Below are 11705 nucleotides of genomic sequence, written 5' to 3' on the forward strand. Positions count from 1 at the left end.
ATGGTTCAGAACCGGCGCCTCATCGCGGCCGCGCCGTCCGCCCCGCCCTCCCCCTCTCGCTCGGCCGCTGAGGAGAACAAAAAGGCGGGAAGCGGCGGCGCGCGCTGAGGGCGGAACGGAGGGCGGATCGCACCGCTGAGAGGAGCGCGGAGCGGCGGCGTGCGCCGTCTAGTGCAGCTCCCAGACCTCGCAGAGCAGCGCGGTCAGCCTCGGGTCCTTCGTCCGCCACGTCACCAGCACCTCGGCGTGGGTATGGTTAAGGGTGCGCAGCTGCGTCAGCCTCCCGATGAGGCGGGCGAAATGTTGCGGGTCCTCGGGATGATGGATCTTCGAGTACTTGTAGAGGATGCCCAGGAACGGCTCCTGCAGCTCTTCTACGTGCCGCTTGTTCCTCAGCAGCGGGCGGTCTGCGGGGCGCGAGGCACAGCGCGGTCACTGCGCGCCCGCCGCCGCCTGAGGGGTGCGGGGCAGCGCGGGAAGCGCCTACCTGAGAACAGCACCGTGGTCGCTACGAGCAGAGCGTATTCGGTCTCGGTGACTTTCAGTTCCCCCATGCTTCTGTAGAAGTAAAACAGCGCGGTGATGAACTCCTCGGTTATCCCTTGAAAATGGAAGAGGATCATCAGAGTGTTATTGCGTTAGAGGCAGGTGCTGCCGTTGGTTTGCCCTCTTGTTTTAAAGTGCTGGGCTTTAAAAGCACAGGAGCTCACAAACGTAACAAAAACAATTTTCATTACTAAAGTAGTAATGAAAAAGGGCTGTATTGCATGAGTTGCTTCTGCCACGTGAGGATGTGACACACTGACACGTGTGATGGAGAATAGAGTCAGCCGTGCAAAACACCTCCGAGGATTGCAATCTGAGGCCATTTTACCTGTGGTGGTGGTCGAAGTCGGACTCTCTTCACTGTGAGACATTTGAATTGAATACATGTTCTTATCAAGATTTGGAACGTGGCAGCATGTTGTGTGGTCAGAGCGTCTGATGTGACCTGGAACAAGAGAGGTGGCAGCTCGCAGCTGAGCTTAAAACAGCTGTGCACATTGGGTGTGAATCTGCTTTGGGACACATCTCTAAACTGTGCAGATTTTTGTCAGGTAGGGAAAAGGGTTGCTGTTGTTTTTGTTTTTGTTTTTCTGCATCCTACACTGGGTTCATTGGTTACATTCCAGTTGGTAAAAATCTTGTGTCAAACAGCATAACAGTAATGTAGCTAGTATTAACATCCACCGGATAATTTGTGCAAGCTCACGGAAGCGTTGCTTTTTGTTTGGAAAGGAGTAAAGCAAAACAACATTTTTAATTTATTTTTTTTTAATACTCTATGGAAAAATGCTTCTAGAAAGACAGAATTGTTCAAGTTGGAAAAGACGGTAAAGATCATCAAGTCCAACCGCAACCTGACCATAGTACCCTAACTCTAACAACCTTCCATGAGCTTTCTCTAACAGGCACTGCTAGGCCATTGTGAAATAAAACACAGAATCATAGAATCACTGAATTGCTCAGGTTGGAAAAAATCACGTCCCTGAGCACCACATCCAGGCAGCTTTTAAACACATTCAGGGATGGTGACTCCACCACCTCCCTGTGCAGCCCATTCCAGTGCTTAACAACCCTTTCTGGAAAAAAATTTTTCCTGATATCCAACCTAAACCTCCCATGGCACAACCTGAGGCCATTTCCCTCATCCTGTCAGCTGCTGCTGCAATCAGCTTTCAGGTATTTGAAGAAAGCAATAAAGTCTCCCCTCACCCTCCTCTTCCCCAGACTGAACAGCCCAGTTCCTTCATTCTCTCGTCATAGGCCATATTCTCCAACTCCTTCCCCGGCCTTGTTGCCCTTCTTTGGAGGCTTATACATATTGCTGGTGCTATTGTAAGCAGTGCTGTGCTTGAATAGTGAATTACTTCAGATTCATTAAATTGGAGATTGTATTAAAATGGCTGAACTACTGGTGTTTACAGAAAGCCTGTTAGTCCAACTTACTTTCACTTGATGACTGGCATTCATTAATTCTTTGGTTGTATATCTGAGCGGAACACAAAAACATGGCCTCAACTGTTGACCCTTTTAGCAGTGCAATTTGATCTTCACTAGCTAAACTTTCAAATCCTGCAAAGAGAGAGACTTGTTAAGAATCAAGGCTGTGGCTGCCTTTATGCACCTAAAGGACTGATTTCTATCTCTGATCTTTTAATAAATACCTTTACTGAAAAGGAGGATCCACTGTTAAAAGACATTTGTACACAAAACTATCTAATGCTCTTGCTTTTCTTCTTGCTAGTTAGCGAGCTAGAAACAAATTGCTGTTGTCAGTGTCCAGTGTATATCTTTGTTGCCTACAATGAGTTGCAAGCTGAACTGGATTTCAGACAATGTGTTAAAATGGGAATTCACTCAAGGTGGTGTTTTGAAGTCAAAGTACTGTCAGAAAAACATCTCTATTCCATGTCAGAAATTGGAGAAAAAAAAAATCAGAATAAGTTTTTGAAGAAAATGCTCTAATCTGTTGAATAAATGGTAATCCCAATTGCTAGTGTTAGATCAAGTAGTCAGTTGAATACGTTTTCTTAAAGCCTGTGTTTTTCTCACACTGATGCCATGAATACAGCTTCTGCTTCTTAAAAACAAAAAGTCAGACTACTCCATAACACTTCCCAAAGGAAGGAGTTTACCTGGGAGTCTTTTTGTGAAGTCCACTAACACCTGTACGTGGACAACTGCTGTCTCAGAGAGATGGAGAAAGCTTTCCTCAGGACTTGTGGTTTCTTGTAGCTGCATGAAAGAGCATTTAGACATCTGATACAGCCAAGATACATTGCGTGGAATAATAACAACTCAAAAACAGAGGCTGATTGCTCTGCATACGTACAAACTTCCTTGCTTCCTCAAGGGGAATTGTGTATTTTTGGTGTGCTGCTACGATGTGGTCAAGAAGTTGATGTTCCCCTGGAGTGAGTTCCACCTTCTCCACAGTCTAATAAAATAAATAAATAAACCAATCAAACTGTAATGAGTTAAGGCAAACTAAATGATAAAAAAGTTATTTGAAATAGAAAAAACTCTCACTTTTCCAGATCTTGTTGTAGATGATACATGCTTACTATTCAGTCCCTCATCTTCCAGTTTTATGTTGCAAAGTAAACTGCTCTTTTGTTTGAAATTCTTTCTGAGTCTCTTTGACTTGCACTGTACTTCAGTCAGCAAACCTGTGAGGCATGGAATTATGGATTAATGCATAATTTTTTCCAACAGATAACAATTTGAAATCATTACTGTCTGTGCATCTCAGGAGCTATAAGGAACTATGCTTCCTAGAGAACATGGAACTGTGCTGTTGATTAAGTGAGTTGGTGTTCTGTATCCACAAAAGGCCTGAGTGTTTGCAGCCTTCTTGTGTTATCTGGTTTGTGATTGGGACATACGAGTATGAGAATTTTTCATAAAGGTTTTGTGCAATTTCTGTAATGCTTAATTTTTCTTTCCAAACATGAACGCACATCTGACAAGCTTGGATAGCTGACAGCTGTCCTATCAAAGTTGAGGGTATTTAGCTGTCTCGTTAGTACTCTCTGCTTTATTTTGTAATGTCTTTGAACAACAGTCCTCTTCAGGAGCTATTTCCCAAGCATTGGTAGTTTCTGCACATGAAGATGCTGCAGGTGCTACAGACTTAAACTTTCCTAGAGCGAAATTAAGTTCAGATGAATACCATTTGGAATCACAGAATCATCTAGGTTGGAAAAGACCTTTAAGTTCATCAAGTCCACCCATCCACCCATCATTACAAGTCCTGCTGAGCTGTGTCCCCGAGTGCCACATTCACACATCTCTGCCTTCAGGGACAGTGACCCCACCACCTCCCTGGGCAGCCTGCACAATGCCAAACCACCCTTTCAGTGAATAAATTCTTCCCATCTTCCAATCTGAATCTTCCCTGGTGCAACCTGAGGCCATTGTCTTGTGTTCTGTCACTTAGCTATAATGAGATAAGGGATTGGATACAGAAAAGGACTTATCAGGAGGGCGCACTCACATTCTGCTAGCATTCCCACAGCTCTGCATTTCTTCAGGCGACATTCCTGGCACTTCCTCCTCATGTACATGTCCATTTCACAGTGACCACCATTCTTGCATCGATACACTGCGTTTTTGGTTATGCTGCGTCTGAAGAAGCCTACAGAAAAACATCAGGTTGTGAGTAAAAGAATTTAAGGAGATTTACCTCATAATTCAAAGTTTTGTTATTTTCTTGACAATGAAAGTATTACCTTGGTTTCAAATTTTCTTTGTGATGACTTAATTATGATGTGTTCTTTCTGACTAGTATTAATTACTGTTTACTTTAGCTGATCAAGATAGCTCCCATATTAATAACTGAATTAATAGCATACTAAGCTATTAAGAACAATAATTAATGATTTATAAATAAAGAACTCTAATAAATGACCATAAGACAATAAACACCCATTTAAACAAGCACTACTCCAGTGAATACTCAGTAGGAAATTCAGTATTAAATGCTCCTCTTGGATATATACAGAGAAAACATTTCTTCAAAAATGTTTTAACAACGTGCATCTGAAGGTATTGTGTGAGACAAAGGGTTCCTAGGTTAATTACAGTCCCCAGAGAAAAATCAGGTTAATGAAGTGTGTTTGTTTACATGCAGTACTGCTCTGAGCACTGTGCAGAAAGGTACAGATGAGTCTGCGCCTCTTACCTTTACAACCCTCACAAGTAAGTGCATTGTAGTGGTAACCAGATGCTTTATCACCACAGACAACGCACAGCTCTTCCTGTCCCTTCAATCTCAAAGAGGAGTGATTTAATCTGGGCCTTTTTAGTGCTTGAAATCCACTGTCATCAGGGTGGGAAGCCATGAAAGGAGGCTTGCTTAATTCGCAGTTACTGATGATGTATTGCCCATCAGTGTACTGAGAGTCCAGGCTGTATGGGCTGTACTGGGACTGCGAAGGTTGTGACTGTAGTACTGGAGAAGGAATTTGAACTGATGAGTATTGACAGTAAGGTGCAGTCTGAAAATCACTGTCTTGCAGCTGGTAATTGATGTGCTCTGGTAAAACATCTGGAGAAAAGAAAAAGTTGAACATGAAATAAAAGCCAGGGGAATATCATGATGTCAGCTACCTGATTTTTTTTAGTGGTTTGACAGTTAAATATTTGAGCAGAAATATTAGAAGAACACATTTTCTTAAAGACAGTCTGACATATCTTTTAGAAATGCTACCTGTAACTATAACTAATACTGAAGTGAAATGTTACGTGTTCTAGAAATGGCTTGTTAGGTGCTTGGGCAATGACATGTGACTGACATGGATACTTCTTGGTAAATAATTGTTGGTAAATAGTTGAAAGAAATATTCCTAACTGAATATGTAGCTACATTTATATAGATTTACACTTAAGTATTTTTTATTTAGTTGTCTGCATTAAAGGAGAATGTTTTCTCATAAAAATGAATATTTATTAATGAGTGAACTGTTAATTGTTGACATATTTCAGGCATAATTTTGAAAATATTGTACTGTAAGAATCTGAGAAAATATAGAGTGGTAAAATTTACAGTGGTGGGAGTCTCAAAGTTGAAACTCAGAAGAGTAAAAAGCAAAGACCTGTTTTATTTAACATTTTTCCCCACTTACTCCTTTATGATTTTAGTTATTAAAAAAAAAACACAAACAACTATGTACAGAATTATGAAGAGAGCTTCTTCCTGCCTTTCAGGGTTCGGTGTTTGAATTTAATCCAACCCCCCTAGATGTACACAGCTGTACTGAAGAGCTCATACAACAGGTATTGGTTTTTATTGTGCAAATCTCTGTAAAAACTGGAATCTTTTTTTAAAGTGTTTTGTAGGTCCTTTTGTTTTTAATGGACTTTAAGTCCTGCTTTAACTCACCATAATCAAATTAGTTATTGCAATTACAGTTATGTAGGACAGCCATTTTATATTTGTAATGTATTTGGAGTGCTGTAATGAGACCTGTATCTTCTTGGTGTCAGTGAAAGGAAAGCAGCACCACTAATGTTTGTATGAAGTGATCAACTGGCATAATCACACTGTGTACAGAAATCTGTATGAGCATATGCTCATATATTGGAATACTCTTTCTGTTTGACATTTTTAGTCAAATGTGTAGCTCCTAGGAGCTTATAATGTTATGCTAAAGTTAAGAAAATGGGAATTCCCACAGACATTCACCTTACTTTACTGCTTTTTCAGTATATTACAACTTAGCATTACTTACCGTAATACTGTATGGGCTCAGCAAGACAGTACCCATCTGGTACAGTGACAAATGTATTTGCCATGTTTTGTCCCCAGTCTCACTGTTTCATTCACTTTGCTATGGGATAAACGTTTTAGAAAGAGACCTAGAGAAATGGAAACATAAAAGGAAGATGATATGAGCAGGAATTGCTAGGTAGGCTTAGATGCAGAGCTGAACCCAGGAAACTCCAGAATATGACACTATTTGCAGACTGTAAGAAAGATAGAGGTATGCATAAAGTCGTGTAATACTTGCAGTGGGTGGGGATTTGGTGTTGAGTCCATTCAAAAATTTCCAAAGTGTATATAGAACTGTTTTGCTCCTAACTTTACTTTGCTAGCCAGGCAAGGAAAGAGATTGTCCCACTGCTCTGCCCACTGCAGCCTCACCTCAAGCACAGGGTGCAGGTTTGGGTGCCACAGTGTAAGAAGGGCATAAAACTATTCAAAAGTTGTGACAAAAATACAAAATAAAAGTCTGCATGGATGCTAGCAGGAATGATATTGGAGCTTATATACGTGTCGAGGCAATCTTGGCATGACTTGAACAGCTGAGTGATGCTAGGGTAGCTGACACATTACCAATTAAGAAATAGTTTATTTGCCCCCTTTTCCTTCTGTACAAGGGGAAAGCGTGCCACTATCACTGGGTTATAATACCCTGTGTCTGCTGCCTATTGGGTAAGCTCTGTACAAGACACTTTGCCAATGAAGTATTCAAAGGCTTTCTATGAACAGATAGGAAGGAGAATAAAGATTGGGAAGGCAAGTGTTTGGAAGCAAGTAAGAAAATGAAGCTCTTCGATATGCAACCAGACTCTTTATATGTGTCTTGTAGTGCAAGTTGGATTTAAAGATCTTCCTTGGAAGACTCGCATGGATATAATGCAACACTTACATGTAGCTACAGCTAGGAAAGGAATGGATCGCTTGAAGGAGTCTGAAGTAAAGTTGTGTCCTGAAAGACACAGGCACATGGCCCTTCCCCCAAACCTGACAGATTTGAAACTGGACGCTTTGTGTTGCCAGTGGAAGGTGAAAAGGTACAGTGAGACTGGAATGCTGCTTTTTTTTTGTTATCTCTGCTAGTAAATATTTGTTTGAAAGAGAAATTACTCATTGAATCATGAGGTCCTTATCAGTTAAATCAATTTGGTGTGGGCAAAGTCTGCATTTTTCCTAAAATATGTGTATTTGATGGAGAAATGTGTTTCTGGATATCAGTGGTTCCTTTAAATAAAGTTATAAAAAAACAGAACCTAAAATAAAATTTTGTTGATCCAGTCTGCTGCAGATCTTGCATGAGAAGCATGAGGTGCATATTACTATGTGCAGGGTGGTCAGGTCATTTCATATCCTACATCTTGCTATCATTTAATCAAGTTTTCCTCAATTTAAATGACTGGCTGAGAAGGGTTTTTGAGGATTTAGTCCTTTGTGTTGATTTTTTTAATGGCTGATAAGCTAGCAGCTGCAGACACAGAATTTCCAACTCAGAATGAGATTTTGTAAATCAAAACATTTAAGTTACAAGAATGTTATAGCAGAATTAGCACTAAGTCTGTTATTTGGGGAATGCAACACCACCTAGAAATGAGATATAATAGTCATAGTATCATAGTACCTGTGTGTAAATTTCAATGGTTTCATATTCTGACATCAGAGAACATAATGTTAAAAAGTTTGTTCTTCTGATATGAAACTGCTTTGAGCCTTTTAAAACAAAACTATAGAAAACAAGACATATAGGGAAGGAACTTAATACTCTGAGACTGGAAAGCTTTGATCATTTGTAAGACTGACTGTCAAAATCACACCTCTGCCCCACTAGGTTCTTCCCTCCTATGTGTTTATAAATCAGCAGTAAAGAAGCCTCCTCCAAACTTCAGGCATTGATAAACTGATGGGATTCTTCATATATTTGTCTATCAAAAGTCCAGGTGACATCCATAATCTCTAACAGCTCCCTAGGAATACGCCACGATCTCAAGGACACTTCTTCAGCTCACACATACATTCATTAAACCTTTGCCATGCAAACAAGTAAACACTCCATGCACACAGAGGTGAACAACTCGTGAAATCATTAAAACCTTGACAGCATGTAGCACATGGAGCCATAGTAATTTTCAAAACAAAAAACTTGGACAAGGTTGAAATCAGATTGAGGGAAGAGCTTTGGGCGTTTTGTTCTCTTACAGTCATGCCATTCCAAATCAAAATATTTTGTCATCATCATCATGGGTGCCCATTTTTCTCTTGTATAAATAAATAGTAATATATATAGAAATATAAATTATAAATTATATAAATATTATATAAATATAAATAAAAAGTAAATACTCAAAATGTAGCCATATTTTTTGTGTGCTTTAAAAATAGGAAAAAAGCAAAAACACAACGAAACATTTCCTAGGAAGGACTCAAAAAGATCTTTAGCCTTAGAAGTGGGAATAACTAAAACATTTTATGAAAACATAACTGCATTTTTTAATAACTTGTTCCACAGTATTACAAGCAATACAGTCTTGAATCCTTTATGAGAAATTCTGACTTCCCAGTAAATTTCAACATGCCATGTTGTGCCTTGCTTTTCCTTCTTTGCTCTTACTTCCGTGGACCTATTTCTGCTGTATCAAACCCTGAGCATTTGGAGATCACTTTTTTTTTAGGAGCCTCCACCAGCTGAGAGATTCTTCTTCCTTCTTCTGAAAAGCTGACCCAAGAATAAGTTGCTTAAGTTCTTTTGAAGCTGTTGCCCTTTTGCTGATTTATTTTTGACAGTTATCAGTTTTCTCAAATAATAATATTCAGTGTAAACTACAGTGCATGTTTATTCAAAGCATTGGTTGTCCATCTAATACAGACATTCAGTAATATTCAATTATTAGTCCTAACTGAAAACTTCATGTTATCAAAATGGAAACCATCCAGTAGTTAATTGATTAAAAATAACAGAATTTCAAAATAATTATTGTTTACTGTTATTCATGGCAAAAATTGTTTTTTGTGGTTTCTTTCTTTCTTTCTTTCTTTCTTTCTTTCTTTCTTTCTTTCTTTCTTTCTTTCCTTCTTTCTTTCTTTCCTTCTTTCTTTCTTTTTTGCTATAAAGTACCACAAAATAAAGCAGCACTATCGAATGCTATCAAATTTGTTAAGATGCAAAAAACCACTGCTTTCAGGAGAGGCTCTAAGGAGCTCTTAAAGAGTTATGTTATGACAGTGCTTTAGCTGCTATCATAAATATTTTGATAGTTGAGTCATAGGGAAATTTCTTGTTTGCAGGGAATTTTAGGAACTCAGCTGAAGTTCTACAATATTTATTTAGCATTCCTTGTGGCATGTTAACAAACACAGCGTAACCAGAAGGTATGTTTAACCTCTGTAGAGTCACAGTAATTTTGCTTCTGGAAAACATAGTTTTATTTTTAATTTGTGAGGTTAAAGTCAATGGAGTACAATCAGTGGCTACTAAGTGTAATGCCAGGAGAAATACTGAGTTTCAATCAGGCAATTAATTAACAGCATCTTTAATTAAAGAGTGTGGATTTTTTTTCAAGGAAAGTTGTAGGATCGTTTGAATTGTTTCCTATGTAGCTCATAGGCATTGTTACATTTTTAATTGGCTTTCCTGGTTTGAATGTGCTGTGAAGCTCCCAAAAGCTGCTGCTTGAAGAAATCCCATTTTTCTCCTCATTAACTGTGTTCCTTCTTTGGCATAAAATACCTTTTGAATCTTTCCTGTAGTATAAATGGCTTCTTTCACTACTTGAGTTGCAGACCAAATCTGTTTTTGGAATTGTTACCTCATTATGAATTATTGCAGAGATACAGTTTCCACCTATTGTAAAGTAAGAGGTTGGATGTTGTTTGAAACTTTGCAGCTTTCCTGGTATTTTGGGGAAGGTAAACAAACCACTGAATTAAAAATTTATTTTACATCCTTACGTTCGTCCAGTGAAATTGTTGGAAAAAGATCTGGATAGCTAGGACACTCCATTTAAAAGCGCTTCTTTTCTATATTAATTTAGCTCAGACTTTCAGAAGAAAACAAGAAAAAAATTCCACAATACCTGCAATATTTTCACCTGGCAAATTGATTCATGGCTACCACAAGAATTTATAATCCCAGAGCACCAAGAGAAGTAAATGAATTACCTACAGCAGTTGCAGAGTTTCTCTTGTTTCCAGAGCAAGTCCGTGGGCTGTAGCAGTGATCCCAGCTCCGAGTCCAGCTGGAGCGAACTGGGCCTTCTCCCTATTTATCAGTTTGTGTGCATACACTCGGCTCCAGACAATCTGCAGAGCAATGCTACAGCTCTGAGACACGAACTTCCCACACAGCCTTTCCTGGGGTCGAAGCGAGGGCAGCTGCAAGCCCACATAAATCAAATAATAACTGGGTCATCAGGGACAGAGGCCATGGGGACCTTCACGTCATGGTTTCCCAGAGTTCTCCCTGACTGATTACCAAGTATTTGCTTTCTTGGTAGAATTTGAAATTCTCCAATTCTGATTGCTTAACGTTGACATGCCTGAGTGTTAATGGAAGATGTTCACTGCTTTGCAGAGAAAATACTGCAGTGGTATAAATTGAGTGTATCTACAAGAAACAATAACTGAATTTGTAGACAATTGATTATGTTGGTATTTTGAAACACAAAACACTGAGCGTGTTCTACCAGTTCTAGTTCTAACATACCTGTGCGGATGCAGCATGCAGAGGATTTCTGCAAGTTACCATGCTTTCCATGGCTCTGTGGCCTCATGCACAGCACAGTGGCATTACCCTTCAAAGAAGAGCCGTGTTTGTGTTCAGCAGGTTCCCAAGAACAGCGTGTTACTTGTTTTCATACACTCTGACAACATTCAGGAATCCATGAGCGTGCCTTTGGAATAGGAACTGTTGAGTTTGGCTTGTAAGGGAATAAAAAGTTGCCTCACAGATGTTATTTGAGCATTTTACTGGGTTTTTGAGCTTTCAAATGTGTTGGATTGGTCATGTGTGCTCACCAGGGACTGAAATGCAGGGGTTTTGAAGTATGGACAGAGATAACAATCTTGTAAATTAAACAATGAACAGCATTTGTCTTCCCAGTAAAAGAACTTTATTTGGAACTTTCTAAGATATCAACAAAACCCAACACCTTCAATAGTAAAAATGGAAAGTTTGTAATTGGTAGAATAGAGACATTTTGCACAGCATTTCTTTCTCAAATGCCATTGTCTATTCCATCCATCTTTTTTGTCTGTCTCATGAAAAATAAGCAGAGATTTACGAAATGTTCTCTCTTCAATACTATGGACTTCTAAAGCTTTTGGGGCATTTATTTTTTATTTTTTATTTTTTATAGAAGATAGTTTACTGGCAAGCTATTCAGATATGCCAGTGAGACATAGGTACTTA

At 39.3% G+C, this 11705-nt stretch overlaps 1 protein-coding gene across 2 annotated transcripts; it reads right to left on the minus strand.

The window, feature by feature from the left end:
- Positions 1 to 89: 89 nt before the first annotated feature.
- On the minus strand, positions 90 to 10696 carry LOC122187087 (bile acid receptor-like). 2 transcript variants are annotated; one of them, XM_042884330.1, is made up of 11 exons: positions 10461 to 10696; positions 6276 to 6402; positions 4727 to 5092; positions 4040 to 4180; positions 3073 to 3212; positions 2876 to 2980; positions 2679 to 2778; positions 1990 to 2115; positions 875 to 991; positions 488 to 601; positions 90 to 407 (listed from the first exon to the last, which is right to left on the minus strand). In XM_042884330.1, exons 2-11 carry the CDS (start codon positions 6337 to 6339, stop codon positions 169 to 171), a joined length of 1512 nt encoding a protein of 503 aa, XP_042740264.1. In that variant the 5' UTR covers positions 6340 to 6402; positions 10461 to 10696; the 3' UTR covers positions 90 to 168. The 2 variants fall into 2 exon arrangements, with proteins under 2 accessions (XP_042740264.1, XP_042740263.1); XM_042884329.1 differs by having other exon boundaries at positions 10457 to 10696.
- Between the last annotated feature and the right edge of the window lie 1009 nt (positions 10697 to 11705).

This window comes from Lagopus leucura, unplaced genomic scaffold (genome assembly GCF_019238085.1).
Source record: "Lagopus leucura isolate 7727_CA_CO unplaced genomic scaffold, USGS_WTPT01 Super-Scaffold_100043, whole genome shotgun sequence".
Lineage (NCBI taxonomy): Eukaryota > Metazoa > Chordata > Aves > Galliformes > Phasianidae > Lagopus > Lagopus leucura.

Excerpts from the sequence above, each read along its gene's own strand:
- LOC122187087 (XM_042884330.1), bottom strand. The coding sequence starts at position 6,339 with ATGGCAAATACATTTGTCACTGTACCAGATGGGTACTGTCTTGCTGAG. Across the intron at positions 3,213-4,039 it reads TGTGGGAATGCTAGCAGAAT|GTTTGCTGACTGAAGTACAG; the intron begins GTGAGTGCGCCC and ends CATGCCTCACAG. Across the intron at positions 2,981-3,072 it reads CTACAACAAGATCTGGAAAA|ACTGTGGAGAAGGTGGAACT; the intron begins GTGAGAGTTTTT and ends TTATTTTATTAG.